This window comes from Helicoverpa zea, chromosome 7, assembly GCF_022581195.2.
Source record: "Helicoverpa zea isolate HzStark_Cry1AcR chromosome 7, ilHelZeax1.1, whole genome shotgun sequence".
Lineage (NCBI taxonomy): Eukaryota > Metazoa > Arthropoda > Insecta > Lepidoptera > Noctuidae > Helicoverpa > Helicoverpa zea.
Window position 1 is genome coordinate 4,219,977 of NC_061458.1, and position 20,414 is coordinate 4,240,390.

The 20,414-nt window shown below is 35.1% G+C and overlaps 1 protein-coding gene across 2 annotated transcripts in view; it reads left to right on the forward strand.

Annotated features, from left to right (window-relative positions):
* LOC124631961 (fasciclin-1) overlaps window positions 1-14,495 on the forward strand; it is a 58,249-nt gene extending 43,754 nt beyond the window's left edge. The window contains exons 2-14 of one of the 2 annotated variants that reach the window (XM_047166608.1): window positions 190-328; window positions 2,621-2,799; window positions 6,486-6,625; window positions 7,631-7,727; window positions 7,800-7,977; window positions 9,050-9,210; window positions 10,075-10,080; window positions 10,482-10,639; window positions 10,820-10,910; window positions 11,443-11,663; window positions 11,776-11,938; window positions 12,024-12,171; window positions 12,284-14,495. In XM_047166608.1, coding sequence (XP_047022564.1) covers window positions 190-328; window positions 2,621-2,799; window positions 6,486-6,625; window positions 7,631-7,727; window positions 7,800-7,977; window positions 9,050-9,210; window positions 10,075-10,080; window positions 10,482-10,639; window positions 10,820-10,910; window positions 11,443-11,663; window positions 11,776-11,938; window positions 12,024-12,171; window positions 12,284-12,489 — 1,887 coding nt within the window. In that variant the 3' untranslated portion in view covers window positions 12,490-14,495. The remainder of the gene's footprint in view (window positions 1-189; window positions 329-2,620; window positions 2,800-6,485; window positions 6,626-7,630; window positions 7,728-7,799; window positions 7,978-9,049; window positions 9,211-10,074; window positions 10,081-10,481; window positions 10,640-10,819; window positions 10,911-11,442; window positions 11,664-11,775; window positions 11,939-12,023; window positions 12,172-12,283) is intronic. The other variant, XM_047166609.1, reaches the window with a different exon arrangement.
* The last annotated feature ends 5,919 nt before the right edge of the window (window positions 14,496-20,414 follow it).

Genomic DNA, 20,414 nt, shown 5'->3' on the forward strand with positions numbered 1-20,414 from the left:
GAATGGGAATCGTAGTCAAAATATAATATGGTTAGGTTATGTCTTATGGCTATGCCAGACTTATTCTTGTCTACCAAGCATATTTTTACCGTTATATGACCATATGACCAGACAGTATCAACAATTAAAAACCTATCGACGCTCAATTATTCTACGCACTACTAACAAACATGTTTCTCTTGTCCTCAGTTCCTCTCGCTGCTGGAACGCAACGTGATAGCCAACACAACCCTGCATTATCGTCAGATGACTCTGTTCGCGCCGACCAACGAGGCATTCCAGAGGTTCAACGGAGAGCTAGACGACTCGCTCGTCCTCTATCATATAGGTATGTACCAGTATGTCAGCTATTTGTTCCGTAAATGTTGTGAGTTCATGTGTGTGAACGGAGCTTTTCTATTGATGTGTAATGGTTGTTGGGTACTTCATTTATCTTCTTTTTATGTGTTTAAGAGTACACGACAGACAAAAATGAGAAATGGATAAGAGGGTGTTATCTTCTATGTGGTGTCACTCTCGACCGTTAAAGAGCAATAAGTTAGTAAAGTTGGGAACTACTTACCTGGATGTACCTTAATAAAATGTTATTAAAGTAAAATGGACATAGATACCTATTGGGTATCTCAAAATAAGTTCACTTTCTTGATTGCAAGATCTAAATTGGCTGCTTATTTTTCTCTTGTCTATTGATATCTAAACTCGGTACGAAGTAACAAGCAATTAATTTATCTAGTAGCGCAAATCTGGAAATGCTCAGTAAATAGCAAAACGTTAAGAATGATATTGTTCTTGCTAGTTTCCCTCTGACAAGCGGGTGTCGCGATAAATTGTGTCCAAGCAGATGTACCCTTAGCATACTTTACTTAGAATAATAGTAGCTTTTTCCTACGACTTTGTTTCAATAGATTTTTGGATACGAAATAACAAATTACTTTGTCATGCTTTTTTCCTTTTTAAAAACCTATCTCTAACCATGACTCTAGTGAGTATTGTTCTTGTTTTTTACGGGAAACCAACATGTATCCATCCACAAAAAACTTTCGCACATGTGTAGGATAGGGTGCCCGCATGAAAATTGTTCAGTCGGACCATACACGCGTCTTTGTAGATACCCTAAAACACGCCTAAAACAGGCACACTACATAAAATGTTCAAAGGAATTTGCCACACAACAAAGTCACGTGTTGTTCCGCCCAAACTCAAAGACTAAACTTGTAGAACTTATCCTATTAGTCAACCCTCCTTGTACTCCAGTCTAAACTAAGCTAGTTCAGGTGCAGCAACTCCTAAATTAAAGCAATTCGCCTAGATTTTCACCTTGTGTCTACGTGGGAAGCCAAGCATTCATTAATTTTAACTCCACATGTCTACGAGTTGCGTTGATTATTGTTTAGGAAACTTTGTGTTATGTCAAGTACTTTCAGCTGAGTATAATTAAATCTGGGATTAAATGAGAGCGTAGAATTGTAGATATGAAAGCAATTATCACTTCGCACGAGCGGATTAAAATTCTATAGACTTCATCGAAGCTGGGAAGCGATCAATTAAAACTATTATTTAAGAGTAGGTACAACGCAAAGTAAAGGCTAAAATTACATTTAGACTATAAAACTCCGCATAATTCAAGTCTAACCCTTCGTGGATTGATAAAGGAGCCGCTCTAATTCAATATTGGCTGACATAATCCGATTACAATAGTTGTGGAACGAGCTAACTGTCAAACGTGGTTTCGCTCGCGCATTATTTGAATAAAATATTAATAATAGCGTCGCCGTGTCATTTATCAGGAAGATAAATAGATTTCTGTTGTGATCTGAGGAACGCCACAATATTCCGGAGCAAAGTTTTCCAAAGAAGAATGGTTATGGTTGTGACATAAGGTTTTATTTTCTTGACGTGTATGACTGTGATGAAATAATGTATCATATATAATAATCGATTAGGCTTTTACGTCTAGTCTAGCAATTAGCGTAATACAGATGAATAGATATAGATAGTTGATTATGGGCTTCCACATAATGCAGTCTGGGTAAATAGAGTAGCAGCTGCGGCTTCACTGGGCTTTAAACGCAATAATGATCTAAAGCCCCCATTGTTATTAATATCAATAGAGGACTTTCGGAATTAGCAGGCGTATTCTTACGGTATCCTTGAGTGAAAGGCGGATTATGGATTTGATGATTTAATTTCATTTTAAGAAATTATCTTACAATACATTTTAAGAGCCAAGTGACTTTTCAAATTCTGTAGATTGTGTAGATATTTGTGTTCTTTTGGTTAATAGACCATCTATCTAAAGATGAAATAATTATTGAACAGACATCTTTGAAGAAAATAAAAGAAGCCTAGAAGTGCTCAATAATTAAGTCTGCTGAAAGAGGTTTCATTACAAATAAGCAGTACCTTTGTACTATTTTATGTTACTTCCGGTTTTTTATCCCGGTACGGGAAGTAGTTCCCACGGGATGCGGGTGAAACCGCTGGCAGAAGCTAGTGCTTAGATAAATAAATAAATAGTTGAGTTAAATGTGGACAGCAATACTTCCACAAGTTTTTACAACTCAGCATGTATAACCAGCTAAATCAATAAACAGGAATTAACCAAACTAATAAATTTCAGCAAACCTAGCGACAACGCTATCGAACATGGACTATGCGATATCAACGGACTTGGATGGCAACCCGCCGCTGTGGGTGACAACGCGCCGCGGCCCGATGCACGACGACATCTATGTCAACAACGCTAAGGTCTACGTCACCAGGTCTTACCAGGCCGTCAACAGGAATAATAAGCTGCAAGTAAGTGGAATTTGAAAATTAAATGTTGATAATTAATTTGAAGTATTCAAACTGTGAAGAGAATATGAAGCAAGCGTGTTTTCTTTTTCGCATTCATTAGGTATGTCTCCCAGCGTAACATAGCAATTTTTCATATTTATTAGCATAGTAAATTATATTATAAAATTGACTGATGACCTCGAAAATGAAAGCACTAATTATTCCTAGATTGTTCGTAGCACACTAAATAATGCAGGTGAAAACATATCTATAACAGATAATCGACATTTTAAAATTACCTAAGACTTGGGAGAACAAACACATAAAAGATTTAAGTTTTGAAGCCAATATATTGAATAACGTATCTGAAAGTAACTATTACGGCCGAAATAGTATCAGCCGAAATAATAGGTAAGAATTTCAAGGGTTTTTTCATAAGCCCAAACCCGGATTTACTTGAGTATATTACGAACGTCAATAGCACTCCCACGGGACTCAGTCAGGTGTCTTTTGGGTGAAGACGTAACACAATTATTATTATTTCTAGGAGATACTTCGGTAACTTTGACAACTTAATTTAATAAAGCTTTAGTCTATATAATGACATTAAAGTTTTATGTTATGTATTGACTTGGCTGTATGAAAAATAAATTAAAATCAAAACAGAGTATTTTTCCTTTCTTGAATGTCTCGTAAAAATTACAGATAGGTAATAGTTTTCCTTTAGTTATAGTTTTCCTCAATTCCAAGTGCTCCATAAATTCCAGTTCCCGGATAGATACGAGTGTCCAAAAATGTTGCAAATGATCTGTACTATAAACCTCTAGCAAAACATAATGCTGTAACTACAAAACACCCTGTCTGTATTAGACTGAACTGTAACGAAAAAAGTTACTACCGAGAATACACATTACCAGGGTTTAGCGAGAGTTTTCTTTGTGACAACAAAAAACGTGCGCCAGTCAGACGGACGCCAGGATAATTAAGTAACTAGGTGTCCTTTTACATTCCATAATTCATTCACGTTCAAATGGAATACAAGATACTCCTCTAGGAAGCGAGAAAGGATCAATCGATTTTTATTACACCTACAATATTATTATATTGTTGTTTGTCTTATCATAGCTATTGTTATAACATCGTTCAACTAAATTAAGGAGCGTCGGAATATTGGGAAAAATCTTTGTGTATTTTCAGTTTAGCCTAGTTAAGTTTTGAGGATAATGTGTTGTGCCAAAAGTCCGCAACGATCAATATCGGGACAGAGTTTTGGCACGTTTCTTATACGAATAATATGCAGTGTACATTTTGAACCCAGGCAAGCTTGAACGACGTGATTGCGTCCTGATTCGGAAACCAAAGCATTTTGCTGATTACTACTAAAAATATCTTTTTATTATGAGGTTTTTTCGTGCCGTTCCGACAGAAATTTGCATGCCTAAAAAGGTTTTTTCGGAAATTGTACTCCTGTAATGGTATTTGAACACATTTCTCTGATTCGCGCCGAAGGCGTGCTCTGCAACTGTTTGCGCCAGTTTTCTTCAAAGTTTGTGGAAATGTTTCACGCCAATATATTCCCTGTACTACTACACTAAAATATTTCATTTATATCTCCCTGTTACATAACATAAATACAGACTGAATGATTCAACTGACATCAAAATCGATTGGTACCAAACAAAAAGGCCTACCATAAAAATAAAATCCGCAATGCCGATAAATAAACAGAAAGAAGTCAAAGCAAACAAACTAGTATCCAAGCTAAAGTCTCACTGTACTAATTAGACGAGAGATGTAGGCAAAGAAAAACAATTAGGCCAAAGAGACGGGAAAAGTCAAGAGGGCCCGGCATGATATCGAAAGGGCGTCTGACACGCAGTTTATTAAGCTTAATAATAGTGTACAGACGAGACAGCCACTCGGCAACTCGAAACTTCTTAGAAGCTTCGTCGCAAGCAATTTTATTCATACGCGATGAAACAAAATAGGTTCTAACTATAGTTCGGCCATTCAGAGAATGCGTTCCTGACACGTCGCGATTGAACTGACGACGTAACTTTGCAATGGCGTTGCAGTTACGATAAAAATATTTTTGCTGGTTGTTTACCGTTTTAACAATTGAGGAGCATTAAAACAACATTATTATATCAATAATCAATGAATGTTATTACGTCGTCAGTTCAATCGCGACGTGTCAGGAACGCATTCTCTGAATGGCCGAACTATAACGAGACAGAACTTTTTGTCAGCACAATGGTGCCTCTTTTGCCTTTTGCTACATTATTTTATTGTCTTTGGCTCCGTATCTGTCTACATAGACATAATATTAGTAAACAGGACTGCGCATATAAACCCAAAAAACGAGCCGAGTGAAACAGTTAGTACGGAGGCTGTCTGTCCCTTTCTAATAGGGTGACTATGAGATTAAGCTATGTGAGACAAATCCGAATTTGCTAAGATTATTAAACACAGATTAGTATTGAAGTTTTAACTTACGCAGTTTGTGACCTTAAGATACTAATAAAGGCTTTTAATAATTAGCGGAAATTAGCAGTATAAAAGCAGGAAGATTCGAAGTGAAGACTGTTTTTTTTTGTATTTCTACTTCATATATAGACTGCTGAGCCATTTATGTCGCCTTTCTTCATTTTTTGGGAAGCTATAACAATAATACAACAGTTTTAAAATCCATCACCGATATTTTGACTCGTTACAAGAATTCATGGGCACCCTAGTTGTTTGGTTTACGAAAATGTTATTATTAGCTAACCTGTGGAACGATATATTGCAACCACCATAGGATTCACTTTTGCAAGTAGAAACGCAACACTTTTTCACCATTTTAACAGTTTAAATTGATTTAATACAAAAAAAATATAAACAAAATTTTAAATGCTGATTACGCGCCAAGAATGTTCAGGGTTACCGCTAGAAAATAAAAAAAAGCAAAATAAAAATTTATGTTGTTTATGTTTTAATAATAAATACGAATAAATTAATGCGATTTTTATTAATTTGTTGACTTACAATTGTTAAAATAAGATAAAAATATAAGTGATTCAATTGTTTTTGGGAAGACAAAACTTTTGATCACAACATTTTTTTATGCTGGCAAGGTGTTAGAAAGAGACAAACAGCCTCCGTTCGAACTATCCCGCTCGGCTCGGATTTGCCTCTGTGTATTATGCAACCAATTTAGTACCTTATTGCGTTAGAATAGAGTTCATTTTCGTAAATATATATTTTGAGCGTGCGCAATCTTGTTTAGTAATATTATATCTATGTCTGTCTATGACGTTTGATTCATTTTTGACATTTGTTTTAAAATACAACGTACAACGTACCTATTTGTTTACGTGGTGCAGCGTATTTTATCTTACAAAGATGATTGATATTAAATTGCTCATTTTAAACCTGGCTTGGGACAAAGATTATTGCGACTATTTGCCTTAACGACATTTAGTTTACAAAAATGATCGGATTAAGGCCTAGAAAATTTTATAAGTGTATGTTGATATTATTCTAAATGCGTTACCCTGTCTCAAATGGTAATATAAGGTGTGAATCTAAAGTATAGGACATTCGTAGGGTCAAATTTCAGTTCAAAGTATTTTTTTCTCAGAGTATATATTCCAAGGTAGCTTAGTCCAAGGCTTTCGATGCGTGTAACTTATACATGAGACTATATTTATTTAAATTTGTTTAAGGTATTGCACGTAATAGACCAAGTGTTACTGCCGCTGCAGCCCCATGGACCCAGCTCAATCAGCTCTCCAGTGTATAATCCCAACGCCTATCATTTTCTGGAACACTCGGATCTCTTCAACATTGGCCAACACCGACTCAGGTAATTGAGAACGCAAAGGAAATCACGGGAAAATTTTGCATGGTTTGATATGCAAATAAATAAATGATGTGCTGTGTACATCAATGGGACAAAGTTAAACAACGACATTACTGTGGACATAACGAGATCAACCATACCGGTATAAACTGCTTATATCTCTGAAAGTTGGTTAAATGTCATACATTTTTCCGACGTTTCATATCCCGAGGCTTACAATTATATTCGTGATATTGGTTAATCGTATTCAACATGAAATAAAATAAAATTATTTAAACTGCAATTAACATGAAAGAAAGTTTTATACCGTGCAATTAATTTGCTGAAAAATAATACGTGAAAATTGGCTTTTATTTCCAACTTCACATTACCATTTAATTAACTATTGTGTAAGCTTGGATTGGCTCATAATTGTCCTTAAATATTGAGTAGATGTTAAATGCAATGTTGTAGGAAAGTCTGAAAAAACAGGCTGGCCATAATGAAACAAGTTGCAAGTTAATTACAATGCGAGCGTTTCAATTACGGCCAAACTCGCGGCGAACCAAATTATCGTTGCATTGAACTTTTGCACGTCGAGTTCGCCAAACAAACAACACAATTACTGAGAACTATCTGTAGTGCAATCGCTAAGGTAGTGTTACACGCAAGGAATTCCAATTCAATGCAGTAGATTGAATGAATTCGGAATTCAGGCGGTGACTGATTAGTTGCTCGCGAAGTTTAGAGACTTAATGAAATTATACTTCCATTCGTTCAAGCTGTCTGTACTGTATTTTAGTAGCACTTTAAAAATAAGGTCTTTTCTATACGAGATTCGATAGGTTTAAATAAAAGAGTATTCCATTTTAGACATACAACAAATTTGGACCTACTTCGGGAAACCGGAAGGATTTTAAGAATGCATCCTATAAAACTTTTCTTCGTAAACATACTCGCTTAGTCGTTCGAGATAGAATAAAACAAAGATGAAAATATAAACGCTCATCCGGCGATGCATTTTTTCAGATCCTTCAGACAAAAAGTGAACCAGCTTAAAAAGAGCAAAGTGTTTGACTCCGACGGCAGGCATACGTTCTTTATCCCTGTCGATGAGGGATTTAAGGTAATCTCCTTTTAGAAAATATACTCTCAGAATAAATCGAAAGGCGAGAAATAAAATTGTTTTCTGTTTTAGCCGACAACTAGATCCGATTTGATAGACGAGAAAGTTGTGGACGGACACGTTATACCTCATCATGTGTTGTTCACTCACGCGACGCCGGACACTAAGGAGTTTGAGACCCTGGCTTTCGGAGACAATGTCAAGGTCATTATATCGTTCAGCACCGTCATGAATGGGAAAGATGAGATAAGTAAGTATTACGTCAGTTTCTTCTAACGAAGTTTTTTTCTGTTGTGGACTTGCTCTAAGGAATGTTTATTAAAAGCAGTCAAAGGGCGTTATTTTAAATATTTCGGAGAAAGAGCATACTTTGAGGATCACATTATTAAAGAATACACGTGGAGTTTATTTTTAGCTGAAGAACAAAAATGGATGGCGAGTTTTTCAATCATAAATTCCAAAAAGTAGAGGAAAGTAACGCGGCCTTTTACTTAGTTTGTGCTGTACAAATGCATGAAAAGGTCACCGGCATTCAAGCGTGGCTCGCGACTCGCGATAGCAAACTGACATTTGATGGATACTGTTGCCTAGCTAGATAATGAATACAAAAGCTGATAAAAGCTTAGCTATTGAAATAGACTTACCAACTATTTTATTTGTATGTTGCTGGTTTTGTATTTGCTCCCTATAAGTATATTAATGTATTGAAAACGTGTAAAGTCGCGTTATCAATATTATGTGATAATTTGTTAAAATAATATGAATACTGAATAGTGTTAAGCTGTTTACGTTTGCATTTCCAAGTAACTCTACTGAATATAGGGTATTATTATCAAAGGCGTAAATTATGAAGTCTAGTGCAGACATTTCCTTCAACGTGAACGTATTTTGACAAGCTTGCATCGCGCTGCAATAGATTAATTATTCAATAGTTCAACTCTGACAGGGTAATTGCTTGTATAAAGGAACGATGAAGGAATACGAAGTCTGTCAGGGAAATCTAACTTCTCTATTGTAGTGACGTTAATTGGCATGACGAATTTGGTAGCGCACTCGAGCATTGGCGACTAACGAACCACTGAGTACTCTGATATTTCGAATGATCTTATAGGATTTTTGACGGGAATTAATATTCGATTTCTTTGAGTATAGCTTATTCTAACGAGACGGAGTGGTAGGTTTTATTCGGTATAATTCTTCCTGATGATTGATGTTTTATGTTAGGGATTAATTTTGACACTTACGAATTCAAATATTTGTGAAATCAATGATTCTGCAACGAATTTTTTGTCCATGCCATTCAATATTGACTCTTCATCCAGCCTACGTAAAGTCCAACACCGTGGCTGGCGATGCCAAGCACGCTCGAGGCGTGGTCCTGGCCGACATCGTGAGAGCGAACATCCCCGTGAAGAACGGAGTCGTACATCTGATACAACGACCTCTCATGGTCGTCGATACAACCGTCATCGATTTCCTCAGGGTGAGTGGAATTTCAACAAACAATTTAATAGTAAGAATGATTTTCTTTTTTTTCAAACACTTAAAAGGTTTTCTGGTGTTGGGATTTTAAAATAAGATGGTTGGTGATGGATAATTCTCTGCTAGTAACATTCACTGCTACACGAGTTACACTTAATGTATTGTCCACAAAATGTACAGCTATTTGACTCATACGTAACACACTACTGAACATTAAAAATAAATGTATCCTCTATTTTACCGATAGTAATGTAAGCTAATAGAAACACAATTTCAATCACATAATTGACTTTCCGCTCCATTTTAATGGGAACCAGGCCATGAAGGTAAAATGAAGCGTTTTATTTATTTCTTATTTTATTATCCATCTTTGTGTGTCCTTTATTTTTATTACATACCTTTCCGTTTCATAGAATTCTACGGTATAATCAATTTGAGCACGTTCTTAAAGTTTTTTGTGTGTGCAATCGTGCGTAACATTGAAGTACTGTGATAGTCTGGTAAGCTTCATTTGGTGCCATGGTATTTTATATTATTTGGTAGACTACCTCAGGTTGATTTGTAAGTAATTTGTTCATTAGACACAACAGTTTAGGTCAAACCATTAGTAACGCAGTATTAGTAAAGTATTCAAGAGTAAAATGTAAAAAGGTTGGAAATAACTTTGTAGAAATTGATTTAGAAGTATTTATTGTAATGGCGTATTTTGTGTGTAAAGATACAGAAGATTTGTATTTACTATGACATAATATACCGATAGAACCCTCTAGTGCAGGTAGGTATATAATGAATATTTGTTATCTTGTTTTGTTTTTGCATCCCCGCTCCGTTGGACCCGCCGCTCCTGCATGACTTGACAACGTAGGGAATTGTAAGTACTGTCGCCTTATACGCATGACCTACCTTAACACCTTACTTTTACACTCTTTATACTTCCTCATTCCTATTTTACTAACAAATATTGTAGATTTTTTTACTTATATTTGATTATTATGGATGTTCCAGGTAAAGTACGACTTCTATTATAAAACAAATATTTTAGGACTCAACAATATTAAGAATATTAAGAGACTTCTTGTTATAAGAAAGAAGTTAATTACGCATTTCATTAAAAAGAACAGTACGTAAATTAATTACAACGGTCACTTGATAAACGATGGCTTTAAAAAGGATCTCAGAAGCCTTTACAACCTTATCCAGATAAAAGATTACCCAGATTGTGTTGGTGTGCTATTATTTTCCCTGATACTAAAATAAGAATTGTTCCAACAGGAAAAAGAAGACGGACCTCTTTGTAAATTCTATGAAGTAATCATGGACCTGGGAGCAAACAACCAGTTCTTCAACGAACTCACTTTGGCGAAAGACATTACTCTATTTGCGCCTTCAAATGAGGCGTGGGCCGACTTCAGCGTCGAAAATATTATTAGGTTATTTACTTCGCTTTATTTTTACGAGCTTTTTGTGTTGATGCGATTGCTGCCATAATGACGCCGTCTTTGATGAGCTTTACTGAGTTACCATATTGTGTTGCTACCCATATCAACGCATGTACCTCATAACACGCGACGCTGCTCATTATCGACATTTCATCGTATATTATTTTATAGGAACCATCAAAAGCTGAGGGACATTTTGAATTTACACTTGGTACGTGAAAGGCTGCCACTGGACGCGATAATACACAACAACATGAATCAGGTAAACATTGAAATGTTAATTTACATTTTGCCGCATTTTCATACGAATATTTAATTTATGAACGAACACAAAGCTGTGACTGGAGATCTGGAATTGCCACGAATTATAACATTCATTTCCGATTAAAATTACTGTCGTGTATTGGTTTTAACTCTCTGGTTTGGTTGCTGCTATTCGGAACCAGCTACCCGGAACTGTATGTTTTCAATTTTTCAATAGCCATTAATTATCAAATGCATTTACCGATTACGATCCGGTGTTGTATTAATTTTTAAATATAATATAATTTTTAATTATTGTATCTGCCTCGATGTTCATTTGATTCAATCTGTACTGTGGTTGCATGATTGTTAAATGAATTCCTATAAAATAATTTATGTTTAATTTGTGGATGTCTCCTTTGATAGATTTTTCAGGAATGTTCAATTTTGTATTATTTTCCCTATAGACGTTGTGAATGCATCGTGGCATGGATGTCGAATGCTAAAAGATTTTCCAATTACAAATTTTTACAATACGAATGTAATTTTAGATTTATCAAGCACCGACGGCCTTACCTCGGAAATACCTTTACTTCAACGTTCTGACTCGCGGTCAGAATCAGACGCTAACTGTGGAAGGCGGTGGAGTGAACGCGACTGTGACTCTTCCCAACATTGCTGCAACCAACGGCTTTGTTCACATTATCGATAGAGTACTGGGAGTCCCATACACAACAGTCTTCGAGAAATTGAAAACGGATCCGATGCTCAAGTAAGCAAGACTCTCCCAAATATATTCATGTAAACATGAAGAAAGTTACAAAGAACAACAATTGTGTCAAATCTGTTTAGCGAGTAATGATAATGTTTGTCTTGTGTTTTAGCATTACATACAACCTGGGCAAGCGACAAATGTTCAACCAGCAGCTAAATGACATGGAGCATCGTTACACATACTTCGTCCCCCGCGATCACGCTTGGCTAAAATTCCAAATTAAGCATCCTTCTGCTTTCAAATCTCTGTTCAGAGAAGACTTTGGTTATTTCGTAAGTATTAAACATATTATGAACATAAAGTCATTATCATTATGAGTGTTTTAGTTAAATTCTTATCTCTCTTGTTAAATTTCAGACAAAGCAAATTTTAGAGCGACATGTTATCCGGGCCGGGCGTGCGTACACGGTATCTGATTTAAAACTTCTCGCAAACGAAACACATCCCTTCGTTCTGCCGACTTCACGCGATCCGCTCCGGCTGCGTGTCAAGGAATCTGATAAGAGTAAGCTTTTAGCGGTTTATTTACATTATTATCTGGTCTCCTTTATAATGTTGCGATTTTATTTACGATAAACGTTGAGATTCGAGATTGAAGTAATTTGTTATTTCCACAGACTACTACGTGGAGTGGAACGGCCATTGGATCCACGTATTCAGGCCTGATGTGGAGTGCACTAACGGCATCATCCACGTCATCGACGAGCCCTTCGTGTTGGAGAGTGACATCCGCGCGACCGGCGCCGCTCACAGACTCAACCTCGCCTACACGTACTTCATTCTGTTCTTGTCGTTCTGTTTTGTAAGAATTTTGGAAAATTAAACGTCCATCCGTTTTTGTTGAGTCAATTATGCGTTCGTATTATTTATGGCCAAAAGGGGCTTTGAATAAAATCTTAAATTATCATCTTAAAATAAACACAAACTTATTTGGACAGTGTACGCTAAAAATTGCATTGAATGTTTCATGAATTTTGGGTACCTTCATTTTACGTTACCGTAGTTTTCATATAGTTTAAGGATAACATGCGGGATTGCACTGAATTTTTAACATGCAGAAGTCCGTGGTGAGATGTTTATGTCTCGAAATATACACTGCCATCAATATTATAAAGTTTTAGTGACAAAAGAACATTTTTAACATATTTATCTTTTTATTACATTCTAAATCGAAACTTGTTGTTTCAAGATAAATCGAAAATTCTGTAATCAATCTTGACATAAATTTATATATGGTATTTATAAAATAAATATTTGAGTAAGGCATTATAGACATATAGGTATTTATTTCTACATAACTGTTGTTGAAGTTTTTTAGATTAATTATAATGAATGAATGAATCTTACGCTCCACTTTTAAATTTTGGGTCCCTTGTGCCTTTTTTAAAACCAAAGTACTAAAATTAATTCAAAATATACCTATCCAAATTTTTATTTACAAAATCTGTATAATATTTACTTTAACATATTGCCTATACATTCCATGTTATAAGTATCTTAAAGATCTATTAATGTCTAAATATTTATTGTTGTTACCAATGAAGTACCCAAATTGAGCTTTCAGTTGTAAAAAATCTTTTAATGAATCAATATGAATTGTTAAAATTTTAATCGAAGAGCATTGATTTAATGTAAGTAGAATTATTCATTCGTGTCAAATTAATTGGTCGACAAATAAAAATGTTCGGATTTAAATTGAAAAGATAATCCGGTAGCGTATGGAGAGACGCTTGCTGCCTGATCATTATATTTAAGTTCATTGAATATTTCTAACTATTACGATGATTTGAATTTAATAAAGTATTGTAAGAACGGCCGCTTTAGCTTGCACGCTGTTGGAGCTAGGCAGGTCTTTCTATCATTATTATAAGCAATGGAAAGTAAAGTATTTAATAAAGTATTCTTAAATTGAGAGCGATCATATTATTATAGATGTATATAGGAATGAATGGGCTTATAATTATGATGGTGCATTTGTGATTCTCTTACGTTTACTAAGCAGATGTAAATAATTTATATAAGTTATCATAGTTCATTAAAGTTATTGTATAATTTAGTAGCTATTACTTGAATACGACTGAAATTTTATCACGTTTTCATACACGAAGATATACTCGTATTGGACAAATTGAAAGATGTTACATTGAAATGACAGAAATGCTGCTTCCGCGTTTTAAACTTTACTATAACGTTGAAGTTTTCTATTAAAAGTGATTTACAAAATAGTGTTATGTACTTACTTACATTTACAATGGTCACTTTATATTGAATATACATGAAATATTTGGAGTAGATATTTACAACAGTAAGGCAGCATTTATTAGTAAATTCTTACCGATTAATATATTCAAGTATCTTGTTGAAATCAGTGTAATAGATACAATTATCTGTCGCTTAATAGGTATATTTACATTAATGACTTTATAAGCAAATATTCAAGTGATGTCTATATTGAGCCAAAGCTAATGCTACTTCAACTGATATCAATATTACCTTCCTATACTTATTGTGTAAGGTTATAATATTACCTACAATAGTTGTTAGATTGACATATAGCCTATAAATGTAAGGTTTGAATGTTCATGGAAGCGATCATTATTAAAATTGCATTTTTAATACTATACACTAGTGTTACGTGGGACGTATTGACCCAAGACAATATAATTCTGACCAAATATTCAACCAAATATTTGGTTAAGTACGAAATTGGAATTCAATTAATTAGTGGATGTTTTGGTGTAATAAAATCTATGTCAAATTAGTGAAGACGTTATGGGGAAGTGTTTAATGACAAAGAATTTATGTGTAAAATATACATATTGAACTTCTCGTCTTGGTTTTATTTGTGACTTTGAAATTCCTTCCCTAGTCTAGTCACGTAAGCGGTAGGTGTCAAATTAAATTTGGGTACGCCGACATAAGCGGGCCCGGGCGGCGCCACGCTGCCTTAACAGCCAGCAATAACATTGTTAGCAACAAAATCTAAAACAAAATTAACAACAATAACAATTAAATGTGTTGCGAGATGTACACTCACGTACAGCAGCTGCTACAATTTCATTAATTTTCAGTTGCACGAACAAATGTCTACCTAATTAACCGACGTACGGCTGGCTGCAGTAGTACTAACGCTGGATTTTGGATATAAATCATACAGTACGTAATAATGGTATAATGTCATGATTGCGAACTAGTCCCATCTGTTTATTTTGATTAATGGTATAACTGAAAAATTAACAAGTATTTGTTATAAATCGTGAACGATGTTAGTCCGGCCACAATACATACGCATTCGCGTATTGCTCCTTTAAAACTGTGCTCGAAGGTGACCGCCGCGAAACAATCTCTTAATATAAATGCACATAAAATCTTCCTTTCTTAAAAACCTCCGTATTAAAAAGTTGAATTTCCATAATAAACGTTATTCTACAGGTATATTTACGGAGTCGTCTCGTCAGCTCGTTCGGAAACTCGGAACGTTTTGTAAACAGAATAAAAAGAATTCCAGAAAAATATTTCCGCGTAGTTCCGCGCGGGTAGGTACTCTGTTTTAACGGAATAATTGAACGCAACGTTGCAAAGGTCGTAGTCAGTCTCTTAATCCCATAAGGTTGGCTCGACGACACAGCTACCGCGCAATGCTAATCCCCTTGATGGATAGCAAGAGTAGCTCGCTTCTGTAACTTCTGTAAGGCCATCCCATTACTCGGGACACGCTTATGCGAGGCTATAATGCTTGTTGTGGTCCCTAATTATCTCCCATTCAGACATAAACACTGCGGGTAAACAATTTGATATGGTAACAGCCCCGTTTATAAACAATAGGCACAGATTGAATGCAATTAAAGTGGTATTCGACTGAAATGTCCACATGAAGTGAGTTACGGTGCAGGAAAATCGAGGATTTTGCAGCGGGCGACCCGAATTTACGAAATGTTGTGTAAATAAAGTTTAGACGACGTTCCGTCTTTAAATAGGAATTGGTTTAATGAAAACGACATTATTTTTTATTAAAAAGGTGCTTGTTACCGTTAGAGGCAGGTACTAATAGCAAATATAAAAGACATTTTTTAAGTTTCTTATTCCGCTCTCTGACCTCTTTCAGCAGTGCAGCCCTACCACGTAAATTAAAATTTATAACGGAGTCTAGAGAATGTTCATAAAAAAATAGTTTAAGTAGCGACTTTACTCCATTTTCAATTGTAAAGAGAATTTTACATAGAAATAATAAAATTCTTCTGAGATTGTACGAACAATGTTGCTTTGTCTAAAATAAATGGCCTCTCACAATTTGCACTAAGTAAACAGATTTATTTCTTGGACGTTTCTTCCGAAATCCTACGAAATATAGTATGAGCAGGTGTGTCCACTAACATTTTTACTCACGAACGGTAACCCGAAAACAAAACATAAAACGTTTTGTGATAGCAAGCAACGTTTTATAAAAATATCGCTAACTCTGAACGTTAGGGTCGGCATTTACTAAAACGGCATGAAATATTGCGAAAAACATTTATTATTATTTGTCAAACAGTACTCAACATTGATAAGTATAGTATCGAGGAAGATTCTAGATCATATCAGAATAAATTCGGCATGAATTCACAGCAGATTTCAGCACATCGACTGGCGCACAATATGCGATCTCCGGACATCCCTGCTATCTATGTGTACTAGTATTGTAATGCTGCCGTGCCGATGGTGTGCGCTGACCTTAATTTTACAGGCAATTCATTGTCCTAATTAGTAAATATCGTGCGCCAAGAGATGTTGATTAAAAAATCTGCGATCACTAATGTTCTGAGTGTCCTTAAGCCTTAGTTACGCCAAGCCTGGATTAATTTCATCGAACAAGGAAATCGCATTGTACGCCCCTACAAATGTTTGGAAAGGGATTAGCCAGTCAGCAAGTTAATTAAATAGGTATCGGGGGTGATTGGTCAGCGTATCGTGGACACTCAATTTATTATTTGCCGTCGCTCTATAATTTACTCTTTTATATACCTAACCCTACATCAAACCTTTCAAAATTAAATGTAGCACAGGGCTCTAATGAAAAACCACCTTTAGCAACTTACAAATATAAAGGCGAAATACTGAAAATTTAATTTCGAAGCGAACATATTGCTTTGCAAATTCATATATCAATTTCCAAGAGAAAATATGAACTGGTGAAACAGATAATTATTTAGCGTCGGTGCCTGTACACCACATCCTCTTAAATCTGGCACAAAATAAATGCAAGCTGTTACGACCTCCGTCGGACAGAGGGAAAAGAAAAAAAAAGTTTTTATAGACACGATTTATCTTAACGCTCTCCGGCAGAAATACAGAAGCGATCGAAATCAAACGCAGTTCTTCTATTGCAAAGAGGCTGCATCTGATTAATGTTTATTTTATTATTTGTTCAGCCAAAGTCCGCGAGTGACCATTCGTCATTTTAATGGAAGCGATTGATCGGTAATACTATTAACCATTTCTGCCATTACTCAGGATAGTTTGTAGACTACATTATGTAACAACATTTTTATTTATTGTTAATCATTTGTGAATTAAGACAGAATAGTGTTCCCATTAGTGCAAAATGTATTGATTAGATTTAAGATAATGAGATTCTATAATCATCCATCTGACAATTATCCATCCAATAAATATATGTATGTAAGTAAGTACATTTTGCATAAAATTATCATGCTAAAGGGTTTTCTTCAGTTATAAGTAAGTTTGTAAACGTTACGCATATACTGACCCATACAAAGTTTGTAACTAACCGTCTCCAATGAATTAAATCCCTTTGGAGCATATAGCCTTGTGCATGACGCGTGACGTGTTTTATTAAACTAGCGACTAGGCCTCAGAGGCATAAGTTATTTGCATATCTTTGCCAACGCTTGATCTACGGGGATCAAAATCATCCTGTGTTGTCATCTTCATGACAGCCTATATGTATGCAAAATTCATGGAGATCGGTCTAGTAACTGAGCCGTGAAAGTGGGATGTATACAGGTGTAGCTGAAACTACAGGTAAAATTCAAGCAGGTTATCAAGTTATTCATTTGGTAGGTAGTGATTTTTTTATAAATGTATTGACTTTTACAGTTAAATTATTTACAAGCATAAAAATACACTGCGAAAATATGAAAAGTCAGTACAAATAATAAATAACTGCTCGGTGAGGTTGATAAATACTTGCATAATACGCAGGTCATATTTCATGGGCTATATTTTAAACCGAGTTTTGATGCTACGCGACGCGATATGATACGCCGTAGCTGAGTCTGTGCTACGAACATGACGTAGTTGCTACGCCACAAAATTGTTATTCAGAAGCTATAAAAGTAAATTGATAATTTGATTTGTGTGTGTTATATTTTTTTTCTACAGTTCCTAGTATGGTAATTATATTGATTCATAATCAGTCTGGCTGGAAACAGGCCTCCTCTCACACAAATAAGAATTGAGCGTTAATCACCCTGCTTGATCAATGTGGGATGGTGATTGCAGACTTTATAGTCCAGGTTTCCTCGAGATGATTTCCTTCACCTTTAATCAGTCATTGGTTTCCAGGATAAACTAAAGAGAATATACAATCTTAGAAAAGTTGCATTGGTACTTTTGCTTGACCTGGAATCACAATCAATTTGATAGGTTGGTGCTTTACCCACTACCATGACACATCCTACTATGTGGTAGATACAAGTATATTAATACTTTTAAGTAAACCTCTTTATTCGGTTCATTACGCTATTGCATTTTTCATCTCTGCAGGCACATCTGTCGTTCTTTTTGATTCTTGGAACATGCACTTCGTTAATCTGTTTTCATGTGGTTTTAACGCTCGGCCTGATTTTTGCGCCGATTATTCTATGAAGAGAAGATATAAGTAAAAGCCGAGTTTTGCTTCGATATTATTATTGACGTAAAGGTTTGCTCAGAGTTCTAATGTAGGCGTTATTATTATGAGCCGTACTTACAAAACCACTCAAATAAAGGTAATACTTTAAAATGACAATAGGTACCTTAGAAAAGCTAATGGTATCTTATCATACGTAGAATTAATCATTAACATTACTGCTACAAGCCATTCAGCGATTTCTATGCAATATTTCAGGTATTTCCAGGTCTTTTTGCTTCGCCGATAAGCTCGGTTTATAAAATGAATATTATGGTTAAAGTCGTAGTTCGAGTAAGCATTCGATCATCTTTGTTGACTATTTCCACAGTATCACAAAATGTTTTTTCTTTTTTTTTCAGTTTAATTTGTTTGAGGCTGTAGTAGGTCCTTGTGTGTGAAAAAGTAAAGAAGAACAGTAGGTAATAAATAAAATTTAAACCAATTATTACGCTCGAAAGGAGACTAACCGAGAACACGGAACCGCCTCGAATATTCGGTTCCATTGAATTAAAGATTTAAATGTAACAAAAATAAAAGATTGCGACTTGAATGAATGGCAGCGAGAATTTGCAATTTAAACGAGACTTAGCCGATACCTACTAAACTCGATTCCATTTCCTTGATTTCATTACTGGTATTGGTACCAGTGCATTCTACTGTTTGAATTTACTTCGCGTTCAGTTTTACGCTTAAAAGCAATATCGTCTGTTTCATTACGCGAACGGAACGTAACAAATGATCTAATAACAAGACACAATTTACTTAATTTGAAGATAACATAAGAAAAAGAAATACAAGATTAGACGATTCTTTGTGTTCATTTATCTCCGTCTGTTTGGTAATGTAACAATCTTTTCTTTTTAAGGCGAACCACTTTGTTGGATAAAAGATAAGTGTAAATAAAAAATAGGCTATCTCCCAAGTGCGTGTCGAGGCCGAAGCAAAGTTTCAATTAAATCATTTCAGGATTGTGGCGCTTTGAAATTATTTTTTTAGTCTCACGGGAGGACGGACATGGGTCCACGTATTCACTTAATCTGTAAGTGTGCTTGTAGGAAAAATAAACCAGTATACTTTTACATGTTGGTACTTGGATACGATCACAGGCAAAAGGCCTTTGTTAACGCAAGTTAACGCAATTAAACTTTTCTACAAACGGTTCCAATGAGATATTTTGTTTTTCGGAGGCCTTACTTATATTAAAATATTTTTCGCTTAATTAATTCATAACAACATTATTTCTCCTACGTTTTGGTTGTTTTAAATACACAACACAATATTACATGCCTGAATTGTGAAAATCGGAGCAAATATTTGCAGTTCCCATAATGTTTCGTTACATGCATTGTTTATTTACATTTCATGCGATATACGAAATAATAATTCAGAATCTTTAGCCTGATGAGATCAATTACACTGGTCAACAAATTATTATTATTTTTTTGGTGCAAAGGTGAAATATACAATTTCTTGTAGAATATTTGATACGTAATCGAAGTCCAGAACATAAAGTTGCACTAGCACGTAGGGATTTAGAGATATACCCCTCCTAAAGTACCAAAAACGCCGTTTTTTATGAAATTTGATGTATTTTTTTGGGGACAGCAAAATTTTCTAGTAATTTCTAACTAAAGCATTATATAGTACTACTTCCCCCGCATTAACACCATTTTAATTTATATTTTTGCAAGTTTTCTTTCTCAATATATACCATTTTATATCTAAAGTGGAGTTTTTTCATACTAACAGGCCAAATAAAATATAGGGAAGATCGAACTATCGTAGCTGTATACCTATTTCATGAAAATTTAAACTCTTAGCGTTCGAAATAAAAATGAATTTCAATCGGGAAG